The sequence below is a fragment of the Zingiber officinale genome, chromosome 3B (genome assembly GCF_018446385.1).
Source record: "Zingiber officinale cultivar Zhangliang chromosome 3B, Zo_v1.1, whole genome shotgun sequence".
Taxonomy (NCBI): domain Eukaryota; kingdom Viridiplantae; phylum Streptophyta; class Magnoliopsida; order Zingiberales; family Zingiberaceae; genus Zingiber; species Zingiber officinale.
This window is the reverse complement of record NC_055991.1, coordinates 130,605,261-130,627,451: the sequence shown is the minus strand read 5'-3', so window position 1 is coordinate 130,627,451 and position 22,191 is coordinate 130,605,261. Positions and strand designations below refer to the sequence as shown.

General features: G+C 35.5%; 2 protein-coding genes across 5 annotated transcripts; one reads left to right on the top strand and one right to left on the bottom strand.

The window, feature by feature from the left end:
• Window positions 1–206: 206 nt before the first annotated feature.
• Window positions 207–10,985, top strand: LOC121967752 (PH, RCC1 and FYVE domains-containing protein 1-like). 3 transcript variants are annotated; one of them, XM_042518174.1, is made up of 9 exons: window positions 207–1,100; window positions 4,267–4,362; window positions 4,560–4,649; window positions 5,477–5,557; window positions 6,103–6,291; window positions 6,372–8,432; window positions 8,734–8,880; window positions 9,699–9,921; window positions 10,334–10,985. In XM_042518174.1, exons 1-9 carry the CDS (start codon window positions 1,053–1,055, stop codon window positions 10,489–10,491), a joined length of 3,093 nt encoding a protein of 1,030 aa, XP_042374108.1. In that variant the 5' UTR covers window positions 207–1,052; the 3' UTR covers window positions 10,492–10,985. The 3 variants fall into 3 exon arrangements, with proteins under 3 accessions (XP_042374108.1, XP_042374106.1, XP_042374107.1); XM_042518172.1 differs by having other exon boundaries at window positions 9,699–9,985; XM_042518173.1 differs by having other exon boundaries at window positions 208–1,100; window positions 4,276–4,362; window positions 9,699–9,985.
• A 2,036-nt stretch (window positions 10,986–13,021) lies between these two features.
• Window positions 13,022–15,753, bottom strand: LOC121967751 (F-box/kelch-repeat protein SKIP11-like). Of its 2 annotated transcripts, none has more exons than XM_042518170.1 (2): window positions 15,373–15,753; window positions 13,022–14,719 (listed from the first exon to the last, which is right to left on the bottom strand). In XM_042518170.1, coding segments are annotated over exons 1-2 (1,329 nt in total). In that variant the 5' UTR covers window positions 15,375–15,753; the 3' UTR covers window positions 13,022–13,392. The 2 variants fall into 2 exon arrangements, with proteins under 2 accessions (XP_042374104.1, XP_042374105.1); XM_042518171.1 differs by having other exon boundaries at window positions 13,024–14,773; window positions 15,373–15,752.
• Between the last annotated feature and the right edge of the window lie 6,438 nt (window positions 15,754–22,191).

Sequence of the window (22,191 nt, the reverse complement as noted above, 5' to 3'; positions counted from 1 at the left end):
GGCAGGGGTGGCTCGCCACGAATTTAGTAGGAGAATCTTCCACGGCCCCGTGTCGCATCCCCATTCCTCTATCCTCGTACAACCCAGTCACTACAACGACGTCGTCTCCGGTGGACCCTATTGCGATTCCGAAAGCAGACAGACTTGGGTAAATGACCTCGGTGCGAGTACATCGACTCTTATTTAATGTGCATCGATCTCAGCTTTAACGGGGTTTAGCTGCCGACGTGTTCTTAATTACCGAAGGAGGGGAAGAGATTTGCAGAGGCGCACGTTAGCAAATCGCAGGGGAAGCCCCAGCATTTGAATTCGTCGTCGCGTCTCTCTCTCCGCTTCCCTTCTTTCTTGCATCTTTCTGTCCTTCTTCTCCGTCGGCAGGAGGAGCTCTCGGTCGCAGCTTGCTTCCCTTTCGTGTGGGCGTAGATCCTCGAACACCTTGCGGTTCCACCCTGCGGAACTCCCCCGTATCTTTCGCCTATCAATTGCTCTTGTTCGTCCCAGCTGGGTGGCCCCAGATTCAGGCACTGTCGTCGTAGATTAGAGCATCACTCAGATGATCCTCCTATCGTCTTGGAATCGAGGTCTTGTTCATCGCGCTCTGTTTCGGGGAGTTTTGGAGTTCATTTTGGGGAATACCCGCTTTTTAGGGTTTCTGTCAAGATCTCTGAGTTGTTTCCGCTGTGGTCTCTGTCACTAACATCGCTCGGGTTGTGGGAACTAGAAATTCCTCTCAGGATCGCGCGGCACTTTGTTTTTCTTCGCACTTTGGGGCGGAAGAGTCCGGCGTTGCGATACATTGGAATTGGGAGACCTTAGTTGCAGCTTACACAATAGTTCATCCTGCAACTGATTTGGTCGGAAGTGGAGTGTATAGCTCACGGCGGGGTATAGTGAATTATAATGTGGAGTTTTTCTCCATAAACGAACGATCTTGTGATTCCGTTTATGGGGCTGTGGAAGATTCTATGCAGAAGCCATTTATCTTCTTGCCACTATGCAGCCAAGGCTCCTTCATTGTGCATATGCTGTTTAACGCTGGTAGCGTTAGGTGAATGGCAGATCCTCTAAGAAATGGTCGGGTTGAGAGGGATGTTGAGCAGGTAGCATTCTAGCAATTTCATTTATTTATTTTTCTGTTTCTCTTTCTCTCTGAACTGTGATTATTTATTTTTCCTATTGGCTTCTAAAAAAAGACTGAGGTATTCCAATCAAACTGTGCCAGATTACCCGAAGTAAATATAAACGAGGAGAATCAAACCAGCAGTCTTTTCAATTCTTGATTTCTGCATAATGTTAGTTTTAAATAATGTGGGTCGTCCTTGAGAACCTAAGAGCATTCATGTCAGATTCCTATCCAAAATTTAAAATTTAGGATAGAAGAACTACTTTATTAAATTTGGATAATCACTTTTCACTACACAATACATCAACTTCCCTATAATTTACCATATTTTTATTTTTTAAAATTTCTTTCTCTCTCCTCTATATTTGTTTATTATTATCTATGAAATGACAAATGTGGAAGTGGAAAGTGAGAATTAGAGGAGATAATATTTTTTAATGTTTAGGAAATGGATTTCATTATCCAAATTTAAAGAAGTACTGTTTATAAAATCTAAATTTAGGGAATGGGTAGGTAGTTGATGTAAAGGTTTTTTTATGTAAAATGTAAAATTTAAGGTAAAATCTTTGTTTAAGGAGTCTAATGTGGATGCTTTTAGAGATGTATTCAGCATTAGTTTATGATTTAGGAACTTGAGATCTTTTAGGCCTAGGATCGATCATGATTGTATAAGCTCCTGAGGTTTGAATGGATTTGCGAGCCATTGTCCTTCAGTAGCTAACTGTATAATAACCCAATGAGAAACTCATCTTGGCGAGCCTTGTTAATTAGCAGACTGGATTTACCTCTTAAGAGTTTAACTAACTAAGCAAGATAAAGCTCCATGAAGCCATTTCTGTGTAAGCAACAGAAGGGAGATTTTTGGATTTCTTACAAGATCTGCTTAGTCACATTAGGATATGCTTTTTCATATTTCTGTTGCTCTTTTAGTTAGTCATTAAGGTTGTTCTTTAAATATTGTTGATGGTCTCGTGACTTGTCCAGTATAAGTTGCAGGGTATTTTACTAGTGTAGTTAATACAATGCTCATAATGCTTATTTTCGGTGACACATCGTTTCTTCTCTACCATTGTGTCTTAGTCGGAATCTCCCATTACTTTCTCTCCTTGTATGGGAAAAAATTATCAATAACACACCTGCCAATTGACCCTCAATATTGTGCCTACCAATTAGCATAACACTCAGTCAGCATATAACAGAACTTCTGTTTCATTTGAAGAAAATTGTAATGCATTTGTACAACTCTGACAATTTCCATTTCATCTCCAGTATAGATGGCTATTGCATTCTGACACTATATCTTTCTTGGTTTAAAGGTTCTCTTGGACATTGATCAATCTGATAGTTCTCTCTGGGATCTTCAATATTAGTAACTCCAAAGTTAGTATTGTTGTTCTAGTTGTGTCACACTCACAAGTAATAATTAAATGAAAATTTATATTAGTTTTCTTACCTTCAATGTCAAGGAGAAGAAAGATTTCCATGACAACATATGTAATGCATTCATATGTTGATACAACATATATAGAGAGACCGCCAGTCTTAAGAAAGTTCATATTTCCTAAATTTAACTCCTCTCTTAACAGATCTCTTTAGAAATAAACAGAACTAGCAAAGAATTATCAACACATGGATTTCTTTTGCAATTTTTGTTGATATTGAAGAAGTGAGTTTAGTATATTTCCTTGATAAAACCCTAGTTTAAGATATTTCCTAGTATTTGTGAGTCTTCCTTCCTTATTTTGTTAGGTACAACCTCTCTGTTATTATAAGCATTTTCATGCTAAGTTGACTTTAAGTGATAGAACTGTAAGCAAAAGAATAAAGGTTTGAAGAAAAACATTGAAGGATGAGGCAAACAAAAGTCTGCAGGTTGTTGACCTGGGTGGGAAGGAGAAGAAAGATGATGTGAATCTGTAATAAAAGGCAGTCAATGCAAGAAGCTCCCACCAATGCGGGATCTCGAAGAAGGGTCTATTATACGCAACCTTACCCTGCTTTGCAAAGGCTATTTCCGAGACTTGATGTGAATCTGTAATTAAAAAAATACTGTGTATGTACTGGTTCTTTTGTTGAAATTGTTGATTCACAATCAGTTACTAGTTCCATCGTATTCTTTCCTCTTACACCTCTATGCTCTCCTTCCTTCTTTTCTCTTGGATGTAGATAACGTAATTATGCTTTATCTCCCCTGGCTAATATCGTATCTGACTAATATTTGAAGAAAAATGTTTTGTTAATTGAATAGTCATGACTTTTAATAGGTTTATGCTAGTGACCTAGCTTCTAAACAATCAAAACATGCGAATATGTTCTATTTGCATAGACTTGCTAGATATACTACGTACCAGCAAAATGTCTGGGTATATGGTAGGTCAAAGAGCAAAAAGAAAAAACCTAAACACACATAGAGTTACCATCAATACTAAAAAAGTTGCATATTTCCTAAATTTAGCTCCTCACCTAAGAGATCTCTTACAACAACAACCAAACCTTATCCCACTAGGTGGGATAGGCTTCTAACAGATCTATTGATAAACAAAAATAACTAACAAATAGATCATCAATATATTACTTTCAGTAATATTCAGCAGTGAAATTCAGAGTATTTTATTTTGCTATAGTATTAGTTGAAGACATTTCGACCATTTGGATATTTTGTTCCTGGTGATGTCTGTCTGAATCTTATAGTGATTTAATACTATTTTTAATTGTAAGGATAGAAATAGAGAAACAAAGGATAGGGAATATCAAATATGAACAACAGCGACAATATGAAATCATGGAAAATCACAAGTAGGTACTTTACCATACAATTCTAATTGTTACAGCTAGGGACCTTAAGCAGAAAATATTGAAGCTTACAAAAATACATGTCAGTTCAATTAGTAATTTAGGCAACTCATGCAGAAACATACGGATGACATCATATAATAAAGCACAAATTAATATGATCTTTTCACAAATTAAATTTCTTGGTGCTAACTTCTAAACATTGATCTTGTGCTCAACTTATGTTTTTCGCAACCCCTGTTTCTTTTTTTATTTTTTCATTTCCTTTATGTGCAAGGCACAAGCACAGTTGCATATGATAGAACCCCTTTCAGAGTCCCCGTACTATATTATTGATGCTAAATCTTTAGAATGACCAGGCAATCACAGCGTTGAAGAAAGGAGCATATCTATTGAAGTATGGTCGAAGAGGGAAGCCAAAATTCTGTCCTTTTCAGCTTTCTAATGTAAGTTGTTTCATTATGTTTCATGGATGGTGTATCATTTTTTGCTTTCAATTTTCCTTACTACTTGGTCCTTTTATGTGGTCAGTTACTGTACAATTTTAACGAGTAATCATGAAGCTATTTCTGTCTATACATCAGATTGTCTATACTCTGGTGTAATAGATTTTTATGATTATTTTGTCTTGTTCATTTTTCAGGATGAAGCTACACTTATTTGGTATTCTGGAAGAGACGAGAAGCAACTTAAACTTAGTCAAGTTTCAAAAATCATACCAGGGCAACGTACCGTAAGTCTATATCTTCATATGGGTTTATTCAATTTGTATGACTATCACCTGTTTCCTATATCACACATCAAGAGCTTGCATTGGACATTATTTTCATTGCTACTTTTTATATGTTAGATAATACATCCACTCGAAGGGGAGCCTTGGCGCAACGGTAAAGTTGTTGTCATGTGAGCCTCTTGCAAAAAGCAGGGTAAGACTGCGTAGGATCCTTCCACAGGATCCTGCATGGCGGGAGCTTCGTGCACCGGGCTGCCCTTTTTATAATACATCCACTCCATTATTATTTTTCTTCTTCCCATGCCAATTGCAGACAACACAAATGGACATGAAAGTTTGCTGATTGTGCATTACTTTCTAGTGGCAAATTCTAGTATGCTAGTATCTATTTTTTTTATTATTATTATTGCAGTTGCCAGTCATTATTCATCAGTGAGGGTTTAGCAACAAAGGCACAACATGAAAAGTTATAGTAAAGTTGATAGTGTCTGCATGTTATTCATGAAGAGTTAGTTGTACTCTTGATAGATGATAAAATACCAGAACATAAGTTAAGAATAGATAAATATGTTCTGACAAGTTGAATAATTAGAGTTAAATGTACGAGTAAAGTATTAATAGACTAAAGCAACTTATCATAGGCCACTCAAACAAATTGGATATTACTTGTATGAACCTGATAGCAGCAATAAAATCCCTTTTAGTGCCCAAATAGTTGGGACATATGGCATTTTGTTACGTTGCTGAGTAATGAATGACTTAATAAGTTTTTGTGTGTGTGTGTGGTATCATAAGAGCAATTGTGAGCTCCCCTTTAATATTTTCAGGCAATATTTCAGCGGTATCCACGACCAGATAAAGAATATCAGTCATTTTCACTTATATACAATGACAGATCACTTGATTTGGTATGTATTCTTTCTTATTTCTCAATTTTACCTCCTGGTTGGACTATTTTGTTCTTATATCTTCTATAATGGTCTGTAGTTTCTCCTCTGGCAGTGGCCATTTAAAGCTGCGTTTGTTTTGGAAGAAAAAACCCCACAATTTTCCGTTTCCCTTTTTGTTGACAAGAGGATTATTTCTGATCACATGTTTGATAGCAATTTTACAATTAAAAATATGGTTAAAACAAAACTGTATTTTTTAATTATCTGACAGAAGATCTATAAAAATTATTCATATTATATTTTTCGGTTCTGCTTATTCTTGTAAGCCGACTTCACCTAGTGGGGGATAAAGTTTGGTTGTTGTTGTACTTATTCTTGTAAAACTACTATTATATGTATTTTCAATAATATTTTCCTTTTCTTTGAAAAGGAAAAATAAAATTGAAAAATATTGTCCAAAATAAACACAGCCTAACAATATATTGCGCAGTATGCGATTAAGATTATGCACTTTTCGAAGTGTGTTTCCTAATAAACCTTCGACATTTATTTCCCCTTCACAGATCTGCAAAGACAAGGATGAAGCAGAAGTCTGGTTTGTTGGCTTGAGGACTTTGATCTCGAATGGAAATTACCGAAAATTGAGATTGGAATCAAAAGGTGATAGAAGTTCGTCTGATAGTCCTCATGCTTATTTTCAGAAATTTTCTCAATTTACATCACCCATCAGCTGCAGCAGTATTTTCCATAAGGTTTGACAAGTTTATGCATGGTAAACTTTTGAAGTTTCATATTTTTGTTGCTTACAGAATATCTCTTGTTATTTTTTCAGGATTCCATTGATGACCAACAAGTCGATATTCCATATGTGAGCCAACCAATCAATGGTTTAGGAAAGGTGTTGTCCGACGTGATATTATGTACTGCACCAACTAAGGATTCGTTTCATTCAGACTCTCTTTGTAAACCTACTTATTCATATTCATCAGGAGCTACAGATGTTTCATATGGCCAGGGTTCTGCGACTGATAATGTTAGAGTGAGTTTATCCAGCGCCGTTAGCTCTTCAAGCCATGGATCAGGTCACGACAGCTTTGATGCATTAGGCGATGTTTTTATTTGGGGTGAAGGTATAGGCGATGGGTTACTTGGGGGTGGTCTGCAAAGGACTGGAAATTTATCTACCACAAATATGGATGCAATGTTGCCTAAAGCCTTGGAATCAGCTGTACTTCTTGATGTTCACAATATAGCTTGTGGTAGGGGCCATGCAGTTTTAGTAACCAGACAAGGAGAAGTCTTCAGTTGGGGAGAGGAATCTGGAGGAAGGCTTGGGCATGGAAAACATTCTGATGTTTCCCAGCCAAAACTTATTGATGGTTTAGGTGGATTGAATGTTGAACTCGTAGCATGTGGAGAATATCATACGTGTGCTGTGACTTTGTCTGGGGATTTATATTCATGGGGTGATGGTATTCACAGTTCAGGGCTCCTGGGGCATGGGAGTGATGCAAGTCACTGGATTCCTAAAAGAGTAGGTGGTCCATTGGAAGATCTGCATGTGTCATCAGTATCCTGTGGACCATGGCATACAGCTATTTTGACATCTACTGGCCAGCTATTTACATTCGGTGATGGAATGTTTGGTGCTCTAGGTCATGGAGATTGTAGAAGCACAAATATACCAAGAGAAGTTGAAGCTTTAAAAGGAATGCGAACTGTTCATGCAGCATGTGGTGTTTGGCACACTGCTGCCATTGTAGAAAGTTTGGATGCATCTGATTCAGGTTGTTCTTCGGTAGGGAGATTATTCACTTGGGGAGATGGTGATAAAGGTCGACTTGGACATGGTGATAGAGAACCTCGATTCATTCCAACATGCATCACTTCCCTTTCTGATGGTGTCTGTAAAGTGGCTTGTGGACATGACATAACTATTTCTTTAACAACATCTGGACATGTTTATGTGATGGGAAGTAATGCCTATGGACAACTTGGTAATCCAGAATCAGATGGTAAACTTCCTCGCCGTGTTGGGGGTAAAATTTTGAGTAGTTTCGTTGACGAGATATCATGTGGCTCTTATCATGTTGCTGTATTAACTTCAAAAACTGAGGTTTACACCTGGGGAAAGGGAGCAAATGGTCGTTTAGGCCATGGAGACAATGATGATCGCAGCACGCCAACTCTTGTTGAAGCTTTGAAGGACAAACCAGTGAAGAGTGTTGTGTGTGGTGTAAATTTTACTGCTGCCATATGTCTTCATAAGTGGGTATGCAGTGCAGATCAGTCTATTTGTGCTGGCTGTCATCTCCCTTTTGGTTTCAGAAGAAAGCGTCATAATTGTTATAACTGTGGGTTAGTTTTTTGCAAAGCATGTAGCAGTAGAAAATCTGCCAAAGCTTCTTTGGCACCAAATTTTAACAAGCCGTATCGTGTATGTGATGAATGCTATACAAAGCTTAAGAAAGTGATAGCGGACGGTATGAAACCAAGAGGACCAAGATATCAAATTGGAAACCAGATGAGTGGTGACTCGGCTGACAGAGATACATATGGTTCTAAAGTGCAAGGGAATTTTTCTAGGCTCTCCTCACTTGAATCTTTTAAAGGTGAAAGCAGAGGTTCCAAAGAATCAATTAATGGTCGTCGTTCAATCCTGCATCAATTGGGAAATTTATACCCATCTACCTCTTCAAAGTTTCTTCAACCATCTTCAAGGAAGATATTTTCTGCTTCTGTTCCTGGTTCAAGAGTTTCTTCTCGTTCATCATCTCCTACATCATGCAAGCTAAGCTCACCTCACTTGGTACCTACAAGGACTGCAACTAATCTTACATGTTTGCCAATTACTGAGGATCTAGAACAAGAAGTAGCCAAGTTACAGGCTCAGGTACTTTCATATTGTTAGCTCAAATTATGCATGCTTCAGGTTTGATCACCAAAAGAACCTGCACATTATTTTATGAAACATTGAAATATGAATGTCAGTGTCACTTGCCTTGTGGACAATTATTGATTTCTCCTAGTATTTGCATTTTTTCTTTTTGAATATGCAAGGATCAACTGCACACATTTTACACCCTTGCTTATTTCTATGTTTATGAAGCTTTTCCATTTGAAATCTGCATCATTGTGCATTGTATGAATCATTGATATGTTATGTATCACAAATTGGAACTTTTCTTCTGTAGGTAGATGAGCTAATGTCTAAGTCACAAATTCTAGAAGTAGAACTGCAGAAAGCAACAAGAGAGTTGATAGATGCAAAGGCAATAGCATGTGAAGAAACTGCAAAGTGCAAAGCTGCAAAGGAGGTCATCAGGTCTCTTACCTCACAGGTACAGCTTGCTCTTCATGATAATCTTCTTATTTGAACCTCAGGGTTCGCAATGGTGAATGAACAACCTTAAGTGTTCTTAATATAATAAATTTTCCTCCAAAATTTCAGACTAAAATTCCTGGTATCCTTCATGGCTTCTTGGTTATCTCATCCATATTGGATATTGTCTCCATCATATTTCTATGTAAGAAAACAAATCATTGAAGCATCTAATTCACTGAACACTAATGATGAACCACACACTCATACTTCTCAAAAAAAACTATTTTCTTACATTTAGAAATGACTACCTGCAGAATTAGCATTATGATATATCAAATCAGTAAAACTCTCTTGTCATTTTCTCTCCTATTCATCCACCTAGGTAATAAAGATGGATTTCATTATAGGCACATGGTTCTTGCAACTGGGAGAAAATTAACTAGGTGATTAATCAGTGGAACTTAAAACATGTGCTTCTATTAACTAGTAGCTGATTGATCAGTTGTGTTTAGCTGGGATGTTTTCTGACCTATTCGATTTGCTCCGCTCATATATGTATCTAACTCTGATGATGAATTTTTATACATAGGAAGCAATATATTAAGATGTAGCATCTTTACAGTCGACCTCTCCATTAATCACTATTATTATCTAGTTTCAATGAGTTGAGCATTTTAAGTTGCCATACAACTCATCTACTAGCTTGCAGGTTCTTTACAAATGCTAATTTGCTTCATTGTGTCCTGAACTATAATTGCTAATTGCAGCAAAGGTCTGTTCCTGCTGCATTATTCAATGGACCTTTGACTATAATTTCTTTTTTATGCTTGGCAGCTGACAGCCATTGCTGAGAAGGTACCGGAGGGGTTCCTGGTATCCAGTGATGAATATGCCTGTCCAACATATTCATCAAAACTTTATTTCCGTGACAATAAGTCAACCAACTTGCTAGCTACCCATTTGCCCCAGTCAAATGGCTGCACTAGTAATCCAGTGTTGTTCAATGGAAACAACAAAGTGTCAGAGGCTGCAGAATGGGTTGAACAGGCTGAACCAGGTGTTTACTTCACCATATCTTCTTTGAATGGAAGTCATAAATGTCTCAAGCGTGTGCGTTTTAGGTATGCAAAATATCTCAACCATGTCACATTTCATGACTTCGGTCCTCATGCATACATGTCCTGATACCATATTTCCTGATACTTCTTTGAGTTGTAATTTTATTAAGGCACGTCTACCTATCTCCGTACACTTTATATTCATAGGTAAACACTTTCATTTCATTACCTGCATCTCTTGGATCAAGCAGACTTGCATTAGTTGAACCAAACAAATTTTAGCTGGCTGGTCTGGTTTGGTTTCCAAGTTGACTTGGTTTCAGCTGCATGTGTTTCTTTGTGTACCTTCAAATTGCATTTCTGAAACATCTTCCTTTGTATTGTAAAAAAATCTGTCTGTTTCATATGCAGTCGGAAAAGATTCAGCGAACAACAGGCAAAGGAATGGTGGGCAGAAAATCGATTTAGGCTTCAGCAGACATACACTATTCTCAGTGGTGAAAATTCTGCCTCTGCCTCTGCCTCTGCCTCTGCCTCTGCATCATCTAGAGAAAGAACAGGTTGATTGACATAGAGCCACCGATAGCCATGAATTCTCCCTCACCCTTTCCTCCCGGTAAATGTAAATATCCCTATCAACCGCTGGTGGGTGTTGCGCATAACTAGTTGATGGTTGCATCACAATACGACAGTCAATTAGGACAATTATGGAAATAGCCACATGCAAATTGTCTCCACAGCCTTGAAGAATTCTTGTGCGGTTGGTTTGTCTATTTTGCCTCTCCTCTTTGGTTTACTCCATTAACAATAAGATCCTGACTTTTTCCTGTCTCAGTCTGACATGCTTTGTATCTTCCATCCACTCGTAATTTACCTGAAGACCACATCATTTTTTAAAATCTTTTTTCTTGCTTATTTTTGCCGATGATATTTATATTATTCTTTTCGTCGTTGTCAAATATTTATGGAGGCTGCATGTCCAAAGCCTAATCCGGTGGTCAGCATACATAACACTGGAAACTTATTTGCCTATTTGTCTATAATTATTTCTTTCGATGGTAAATTCCATGCTCACTAATAGGATAAATTTGTATGTTACTTTTTGTCGGATAGGACAATTTTAAGTTTGCCCCAGATTGCTGTTTGTGTTGGAAATTTTCAACCACATCATTATACCGTACAAATTCTCATTATACTATCGTGTCAACTCGTCTTGGCGTTTCTTGTTAGCATTTATTTTTCTTGAAAAGTATGCAACAATCCCAAATTGCGTGAGATTAAATTTATTGTTGGGATCTAGATCAAAAGAAGTTGTATCAGATGATCGTCCTGTTGTTTTTTTTTTTCCTGGGGATTGGTCTCGAGGCGCCACAAGTGGTTCTGAACTACCACCATGCCCATGACAGAAGGCAAGGAGTGGAGTTGTTGGTAGGTTGTTGGGGTCGACATCCTCTCCTTTTACGGGTGACATGGAGACGTAAAGTTTCAACAGATTGTCCTTAACTTATGGCTCACATTTGCATTGCCAAGTGAAGGGAAAGGATTAAGGGATGGAATTGATGTAAATTTTGGCTTGGGGTGTAAAATTTCACCAGAATGATCCTTATATCGCACCACTTAGTTTGTAGTTTACACAGACATTCTTACGTGTTGTGTAGTGGGGGACCAAAGTTTGCAATGAAATATGCCCACCACTTGAATCTTTAATAGTTATGTTAAAACAAAAGGAAAGGGTTAATTTGTACGATGTCGATCCTTTTCTGAGACATGCAGCGATTGCTTAGCTTGTGCCTTGGACTAACGTCGTTTGTTTGTGCGTCGTCCACTTGTCAATGTTGTCGTAGACCTAGATTATAATGGAGAATGACCAACACTTGAACCCTTGTGATTAGGTCAAATAAAAGTAACCAATTGAGTCTATACGAGGCATGAAATAAATACAATTCCTATAATCTTTATGAACGTCTCCATCGGATTTGCATCCAACGAAAAAAGGATAAATCGATAGAAGAATGGCATGTGCCATTTTACAGACCATTATTACATCTGTTTCTCTAAAGTCAGCATTTTCCTATGTTTTTTTTTTTTTTGTATTTTTAATTTAAATTAAATTCATGATGGATTTACATTTAACGATGCCGTAATCCTAAATTTGATGACATCGGAACTCAAGATTGTTTGATCATTTGCCAGACATAATAGGTTGGATTGACGTAGAAAATTATGGATTTTCTACACCGAGAAACAAGAAATACTTTTCTAATTTTGTTTCTTTAAAAAAGAAACTGAGTAAAGCAAAACTTAATTCTCAATTTGATACCAAGAATTCTTTCATAGTAGTTTAGTTTAGGACAGTTGCACAACGCAGCAATTCAGGAAAAAACCATCGAGACTTCTTTCAACCACACAATTCATGAAATTAATGACCACATGGAGCATCTTGCACCAAAGAGTGTTTTCCATGTCTGCCCAACGCTGGAAAGCTACAACTTTTCCACTTCAAAAACAGTTTCTGAAACATCTTTTATAATTAGGAACAAATTTCAAACAGGAAGCAAATAAAATGATCATACGAAATACAATACATTTATCAGTGTTCTGAAGCAAGTTATATATATCTATATGATTTTTTTTTTTTTAGCAAAATCTATGTTTATCATGTTTCTAGGAGAAACTGAAATTGAACTTTGAAGAAGAAAACTTTGTTTTTCATCAGATAGTGGAACTAGAATGCGCATATCTAAGACAGGTGACGGTGATCAGAGAAGCAAAAGGTTAGCTGAAATAATACAAGAATCAAGAATGGTTATGCTTTTTTGGTGATAAAACAAAAAAAATCTTCTTTGTGGGTGGAACCAGTATACAGTGGTGTCATCATGCTTCAATTAGTCTAAGCATTTGAGAACTTATTATGGAATGAATCAAAAATGAAAGGCATAATATTTCAAAGTTAAAAATACCAAATATTGCTACATATCAACTATTAAGTATTTTGATGTCCAATTATCATATCAGAACACTAGCAAAATTAGGAGACAAAAAACTGTTTTAACCAACTCAAGCTGAACAGCCGTACAAAAACACTGCAAGAGAATTCAATGACCAACTTTATTTCATCAAAGTAACTCAATAACAATGCAACGATAAAACAACACAATAAACAGATAATAAACATATGAAAAATCCTAAGAACAGATTGGTTCACTAGATTATTTTGAATGGTTTGACTGCATTATCTCCAAGAATACTCTCGAGTAAAAAAAAGGGTAATTAAAGAGTTGGTCTAAATTGGATCTGGAAGATTTTGTAATTGGAGAATAATGAAGATAAGTTTTAATAGTTTCTTAGAAAGAGTCTACCAAATGGTGAGTGTAGACGTTAAAAGAAAAACAGAGATTATGCTTATGCTGGTAGAATCAACAGTTTATGCCAATTTGGTGAATAAACATAGAACAATTTTTCCAGAAATCTCAGCAGCCCATCACAGTGCAATTATACACGAAGTTCCCACAGTGCTTGGTGCCAATCATGTTCCAATTTGGGGGGCCATCACTCGGTGTCCATGAATTAAGTTCAATCATCCCTCCTCCAAGAACCCGTTGTCCACCAATAACTATAATTCTATCACCACAAGCCCGAAAAGCTATGCCCCAACCGTTCACTGAATCTGGCCTTTCCGGCAATCTTCCCAAAGTGATCCAAGAGTTATTCTTCTTATCATATTTCTTGACCTCCTTTTCTGCATAATCAGCTGCATATAGTTCATTATTAACTACCGCAAGAAGTGGAGGTGCACCACTAGGCCCATGGAGCCCTGCAGACATATTTGGGATGACACTCCATGTATGTTTGATCAAATCATATTCTTCACCGCACGTCAAGAATTCGGTAGGGCTAGACATTCCACCAATGACGTAGAACTTATTGTCCATGAAGGCACCTGAACACATCTTTCTGGGTTTGTTCATACTAGGAAGAGTTTCCCAAGATTGAGTCTCAGAATTGTAAAGTTCTGCAGAACTCAATATAGTACCTTGAGCGTCTGTGCCACCAGCTATAATAGCTTTCTCCCCGAAACTAGCAGATCCAAACAAGCACCTCGGGCAATTCATTTCGATACTTTGGGACCAAGAGTTTGTTAAAAGGCTGTATCTTAGTACTATATGAGAAATGTAAGAGGTGAAGTACTTTCCAAAAACAAGAAGTTCAGTTCCCACAGCCAAAGACTCTTTATCAGTGTGCATAAAGAAATCATTCTGAGGCATTTTTGGAAGGGTAATCCAGCGCCTGCAATATGGATCAAATGCTTCCCACTCAAGCACGTTACAAGAGAAATACACCCAGTGCTCAATAATCCCATCCTTCCGTCGTAACTTGTAGAGTTCACCCGAGCGAATCAGGGAATTAAAAGCCCGATTGAGGGATGCAAGGGCGCCATAGTGTGACCGAGAGCAGTGGAGCAGACATTTTATAGACGTGTCGCGGCCAATTTGGCTTATAAGAGAGCTAGAATAACAATGTTGGTTGTCATCATCATTTGAACAATCAGATTTATCCAAAGAGCATGTTGTTTCTTCTTGCAAGGAAGGCTCTGATTGATCTTCATATTTAAGTTTCTTTACTGCAGCATCTTGGCTTAGCCCTGATGGTTCGACAAGTTGGGGGCGTTTGTTGGTCGTAATCTCCAAGAGGTTGAATGTCATATAAGCCCATTTTGATTCTTCCTCGCAGGAGCTCGGCAATGCTCTTGAGATCAAACATGACTCATTTTCCAGCATGTCTATGAAAAATTCAGACCTTCCGGCAGAACAACAATCTATGAGCTTCTCAAATTTAGGAATTCACAATTTGCTAGACAGAGAGAAAAAGGAAAAAAAAACGATATTAGAACCATGAGCAAGACAAACAAAACCCATCTTCACACATCAACACAAAGAAATTTTGGCAACAAAATATCCATCCAGAGAGCTATTTCTATAGCTAAATTAACCAATCAAAAACTAACCCCCCAAAAAACAGAAAATTCTCAAAGAAGTACTAATATTTTCCATGTTATCAAGGAACACCAACAACAATCAATATACTTGATCATCAATCTCTCCATAGAGGAAGATTGAAACCCTTGAATATCAATGAATGAGAAAGTTGCAACAGGGAAGGGCAAGCAAACCAATCACGAAATACAAAACAAAAGGACCTTCAAGCAATAAAACCCTACCCTAAAAAAAACACAGACATAGATCTCCCAATTCGCACCAGAAGTTTCCAATTCTACTCCTTGCTCTCTTCTATACAATTTACACCTACTCAGAGAGGCAAAAAAATCGAATCCAACGGAATCCTCGAAAAAACATCAGCTGAAAAACACTTTTTTAGGGTACCTATCATCCCCAACCACCGCAACGGAAAGCAACAACCAATAAATATCCAAGAAAAATTTTCCAACTTACATGAGGAGGATTAATCGAGGATCAAGCGGAAGGGGACATCAAAATATGCGCTTGAACTAGGAATGATCAGTCCTCTTCACTTTTCCCTCGCACCGCAGCTCATATTCCTCTTCCTCCTCCTCCTCCTCCTCCTAAGAGTGAGTTATCTTCCACTTCTTCGATTAGATTCGTCACCGCGATCTTGTCGGCGAGTGTGCCCAAATCACGGTCGCATCCATCCACTTCGAGCTACGCGAGCAGATGATTTCTTTGCTTTTTTTGGCCGCCTCGCGCCTCCCTTTTATTCTTCTTTCTCTCGCCTTTTTCTTTACTTTTTATTTTTATTTTCAGTTTCTTTCAGTTTCCATTCGTCCTCCCCTTCTCCTCCTGCTCTTTTCTCTTTCTTTTTTTTCCCCAACTTAATTAATTATTTTCAGAGCGAATCTATTAAGTAAATTTAGTTTTCTTAGAATAAAAAATAAATTGCTTTATTATTTTAAATTTGTTTCAATATTTAAATATTTAAGAAAGTTTTATAATAATAATTATTATTTTCAAAATCCTATCCTAACAAGATAAGAGAAGATTAATAAATATAATTTTATGATTATTTATTGAAATTCTAATATCAATTTATCAAAAAGTAAAAAGAAAAAGAAAAGCGAATTTTCACTTAAACCTTTATAATCTTGCCCAACAACGTAGATGTAATATAAAAAAAAATAACATTTATATAAATAATTTGGACTTTATTCCATTACTTTCATCTTAAAAGATATTAATAATAAATAAATAAATAAATAATAACAAAACTATTTTTTTATCGCAATTTGTTTGGTTAATCAAAATTATTATGCTTTTTTTTTTTTTGAAGTTTTTATTTTTCTTTATTAATTACAATTAAAATTTATAACTCCGTTGTCCATTCCCCCTGAATCGAGTCAAGTCTCGATCGCATCATTAGAAATTAATCAATGGCTGGAATTGGGCCCCGCGCCAGCTGCGGTGGTCCCCAGCCGCCACCACCAACCATATGCCAGAGATCTACGGTCCCACATTTTTCTAATAATTACCGCCATCACCTTCCTATAAAATTAATTATTCCAATTTATCATAGAGCAATTTTGTTTATTTATTTAATTGTGGAATTCCAATTGTCAACTAGAATATCATTTTGTAAAAGTCGGAAATAATTCGATTCGGCTATTTCATTTTATTTTTATTTTTATTTTAATTTTACGTATATAGAACACTTTCTTTGAGATTATCGATCCCAAAGTCAATAGTAAGTTATTAGTTATTTTTATTATCAATTCCCTCTCCTAATACTTTTCCAAATCTAATTTATTTATTTAATATTTTTAATAACCGGCCAGGACAATGACATGGCAAAATAAATAAATAAATAAATAAATAAACCAAATTCCAAATCCAATTCATTAAACATTTTAAAACAGCGGTGCATTATATTATTCGACAATGACATCCACTATAAACGGCAACAGAGATGTTAATTGAAGAAGAATAACTAATTAATTAAATTTATATCATTAATAATTAGAGTGATTGAGAAACTCATGATCACAAATGTTACCTATCAATAAAAAGTATGATGTGAAATGTGAAGTGAAGTGAATTTGTCCTACATTTATTAGAGGCGACTCGTACGTTCAAAGCTAGTGAAACACATGAAGCTTCTCCATATCAGGAAAAAAAAAATGCATGAATTCGGTGGTCACTTCGACGTGAAATTAATCTTAAGTACGCTAATGAAAGATTTGATTGACAAGAACAATACTTATTTCTATCTATATATTAATTTTTAAAAGTGTATGTATGTGCACTTATCTCTTTAATTTTTTTTTATAATTTTCTTTTTTTCTTAGATATAAATTAAATTCATCGTAAATGTCTAGCTCTCCACCAGCTAGCCCTTTCTTGTGCTCTTTACTTTTGCTGCTGAAAAAGCACATGAAGATGACACAGTGATGCACTTCCAATTTGCATATATATATCATAGTTAATAAATAATTACCAAATTAAAGTTAATTAGTGTACAAGACTGTTTATGGGTCACCCAGTTTGATTAGGTTGTGGGTTAGTTATAATTAGAGTTGGGTGGATTTCCTGCTATTCAAATCATTAGCTAGGTTGTGCCTTCAAATAAGTTGTTCTTTTTTTATTTTTATTTTCTTTTAATATGATCATATTTTTTTTTTCTTTTTCTTGCCACAATTGCTCAAGTGTACAATGGGCTTCATTGTTTCCAACACATTTGGGCCTAAACTGTGTCGGCCCATGAGACAAAAAATGCTTCATGATTTTAACAATTTTAGATTATATATGACAATCTCATCGTCACTCAATAGATGGCCGTCTTAGAATGGTCTAGTGACTAGCACATGAAATATTATCATCATGAGATTTGGGGTTCGAATTTCGATAAAACCGAGGTAAATACCTCCCTTATGGTGATAGTCACTATTCCAAAGACTGGTAGTCATCCGTGATTTATTTCCTCCGTGTTGATTGTAGGACGCCCTGGGACAGATTGACGGGGTTGCCACCAAAAGATAATAATCGCAACTAAAATAAAAATGGATTTGGTCATTTGTCTCTCCATCCAAAAATGGATTTCTAGCCGACAGGGGACTGAGTCAGTTAGCCACAAGGACATGCCTACTTAGGTGGAAGGGATCTAGCTAGATTGAAAGAGATGATAGGAGGGTAGGGTGGGAGAATTCTTGATTAGATACTGGTACGAAGGAAGAAGATTTTGGTGCAGTGACCGTGAATTGGAGCTTGCTAGCCTCCATGATTTACAATGAAATTCCTGCAGTATTTTTCCCTGCAAATCTACTTGTTGCTATGAGGCCGCAGCCAAGGTGAGACCTCGGCAAAAGCGAGACCTTGCTGTGGCACAGGGTGAGAGGAGTGAGAAGTTTACTGTGAGGATTGACTGAAAGAGATCGCCGAAGGAAGAGGAACGCCAAAAGAGGAAATCGGAGAAGTGATCGGGATATGGGAATCACATGAGTTTGGGAAAGTGAAATGGAGAACGGGTTTAGGATTTAGAGTTCTATTTCAATGGACTTTTTATTCTATCGCTAAAATGGCGACGAAGATTTAATTCGGTCTCTATTTTAGCGACGGACAATTGATTTTCAGTTATTTTTGTGACAAAATATTAATTCCACCGTTAATTACCAATGAAAATTTAATTCTGTATTAATTCTATCGCTAATTAGAGAAGGAAGTTTAACTCCGTCACTACTTAATGACGGAATTAATATTCTATAAGTATTTAGAAACTGAATTAGAGATGAAATATTTATCTTGTCGCAAATTAGCAATCGAATTTATATTCCATTGTTAATTAACGACAGGGTATTAATTCAATTGCTAATAACAGAATAAATTCTCAGTCACTAATTTGGTCACTATTTACCCTTCTCGTAATATCAGCAATCCAGAGGCTTGGACCTTTTATGTAGCATGTGAGACAAATGCCTCTGACCCACAAATTTGAGGGGGCACGAAAATCTTTTTTAAAAAATTAACTAATATAGGTTATATAGCTATGTTCATACACATCCCATAATGAATATTATTTAATGCCCATGAGTGAGATTGAAGTCCGCTATCTATTTATTTGTACATAAATTAAACCCTGTTAATCTTACTTTTAAATATCATTCGGTAAAATTGGGAATACTCTAAAGGAGCGTCTAGGCGAGCACTTCTCTTTTCAACTTCAAGCATATTTCATATTTAGAGTTTATTTTTTCAATCTCCCAAAATTTTAAAATCAAGTATTTCTTCTTTATTCTTATTGTTTACATAAATATTTAGATATCTTCAATGACAATGGTAGGTTGTGTGCTATTAATTTGTTATGATTGTACTTTAGTCATTAATTGGGAATACTTCAAAGGAGCGTCTAGGCAAGCACTTCTCTTTCAACTTCAAGCATATTTCATATTTAGAGTTTATTTTTTCAATCCCCCAAAATTTTAAAATCAAGTATTTCTTCTTTATTTTTATTGTTTACAGAAAATATTTAGATATCGTCAATGACAATGGTAGGTTGTGTGCTATTAATTTGTTATGGTTGTACTTTAGTCATTAATGGGGAATACTCCAAAGGAGCGTCTAGGCAAACACTTCTCTTTCAACTTCAAGCATATTTCATATTTAGAGTTTATTTTTTCAATCTCCCAAAATTTCAAAATCAAGTATTTCTTCTTTATTTTTATTGTTTACAGAAAATATTTAGATATCGTCAATGACAATGGTAGGTTGTGTGTTGTTAATTTGTTATGGTTGTTAATTTTTAAGCTTTAATTCAAAACCAAACAGGAGTCTTAATAAGTATTTCACTAGCAACCAAAGAGCAGAGTAAATAGAAGTTGTAGAACAAGTGAATCAGGATGACACTGATAATAAGTTGAATGATCAGGAACATAGTGAATTGAATGAACTTAATAATGAAGACCTAAAATAATCTGAAAATAATAAAGGTGAAGCCAATATGCATGAAAATGACAATGATGAAGATATAAATCAAGAGATCTTGTTTCCTTAAATAGAAATGATCTTGGAAATTGAGACAAAATTTAAAATATTAGGAACTTTCTAGTTGAAAGAGGTCCTAGAAAAGATGATATTTTGTTTCTTCTTGATAATATCAAAAGACACTTCAATCCATTACATTATAAGAGACAATTATCAAATGGTGAGAAAAGTGACAGAAGATGGTTAGTATATTCTATTTCTATGGACAAGATCTTCTATTTTTATTGCAAGTTATTTAAGACTCATAGAACTACAATAAAATTTGGTCATTTGGCTGACGAAGGATAAAAGATTGGAAGAATATCAGTTGATGTCTCAATCTTCATGAAACTAGTAAACATTATATTGATTGCATGATTAGTTGGATTGAATTAGAAAGAAGACTTCGAAAGAAAAAGACATTTAATAAGGAGAGAGAACATTGGAAACATGTATTGAAGAGAATAATTGCAGTTATGCAAAGAATTGCAAAAAATAACTTGGCAATTCGGGGAGATAATGAGAAGCTTTATATTGAAAATAATGAAATCTTTTTGTAGCTAATTGAAATGATTGCTAAATTTGATTTAATAATGGAGGAGCACTTTCAGCATGTTCAAGAAAGACAGACTCATTACACTTATCTTGGGCCCCAAAATTAAAATGAATTGATATAGATGTTGGTGGCTAAAGTAAGAGTTCAATTGTTGTAAAAATTAAACCTGTATAGTATTTCACTGTCATACTTGATTGCACTCCATATACAAGTCACGAGGAGTAGATGTGCCTTGTGATTAGATGTGTGGATGATTCAGAAAATGCAATAGCGGTTAAGGAATTTTGGATTGGATTTTTGAAAGTTAATGAAACTTCAAGGATTAGGCTTTTTATAGAGTTAAAAAATATTTTGAGCGATCTCGAACTTGACATTAAGGATATGACAATGAATCTAATATGAAAGAAAAATACAAGGGTATATAAAATAGATTACTTGAAATTAATCCTACCGCTTTCTACACTCCATGTGGATGTCACGGTCTTAATCTCACATTATGTGATATGGTGAAATATTGTCTTAAAGTAATGCCCTTCTTCGGTGTTATAAATGTAAATATTCATTATTTTCTTCTATCAAGTGATGATAAATCTTCAAAGATCATGTGTAAGGTCTGATGGTCAAGCCATTATCATAAACAGGATGAGAAAGCCATATTGAAAGCGTGAAGCCCATTAAAGATAAAACTTTGAAAATACGAGATGCTTTAATTGATTTGGCAAACATTTCTTATGACTCAAAAATGAAGAGTAAAGCTGAAGGTTTGACATCATTTGAACTTGAGAATTTAAAGTTCGTGTCTAGAATGGTAATTTGATATAAGTTGTTACATGAGATTAACATTGTTAGTAATTTTCTCCAAGCAAAAAATATGGATATTGATGTTGCTATTAGATAGTTAAAGGAACTTATTTCTTCTCTCGAAGAGTTTAGAGAATCTGGATTTGATCAAGCATTGATTGAAGTTGAACATATTGCAAGTGAAATGAGAATTGAACTTGTTTTTCAAGAAAAATGCAACATTCGAAAAAAGAGACCATTTGATAAGATCAATAGTGAAGAGGTAACCTAGTCTCCTAAAGAATAATTTTGAGTTAATTACTTCCTATTTATAATTGATCAAGCTCTTTCTTCACTTTAAATTCAGTTTGAATAATTTCAAAAATATGAAGAAACATTTGAGTTTTTATTTAATTTGGAGAGATTGAAGTCTATTGATGATGATGGTCTCTAATACTCATGTGTCAATCTTCGAGATTCTTTAACACATGATGTGTACTCTAATGTTGATGGATCAGATTTATATCTAGAACTAAAGTTGTTAAGATATTCATTACTAAGAGAATCAAAAAGAGCAATTGACGTGTTGAATTATTTGAGCAAAATGGATGGTTGTTATCCAAATGTTATATCGCTTATCAAATTTTGTTGACTATATTAGTTACAGTTGCATTTGTCGAAAGGAGTTTTTCTAAATTAAAATTGATCAAAACTTATCTCCGATCAACTATGTCGTAAGAAGGACTAAATGATTTGACTATGTTATCCATCGAGAGAAAAGTGGTTGGACAAGTTGATTATGCAAACTTAATCAATACTTTAACTTCTAAAACTATGAGGTGAGCAATATTGAAGTGACTATATATTGGTTTGATATATGAATTTTATATTTTGTTTGGATTGTCTTGACTTTATTAGTATTTACTTATAACATATTATTTTAGATGATA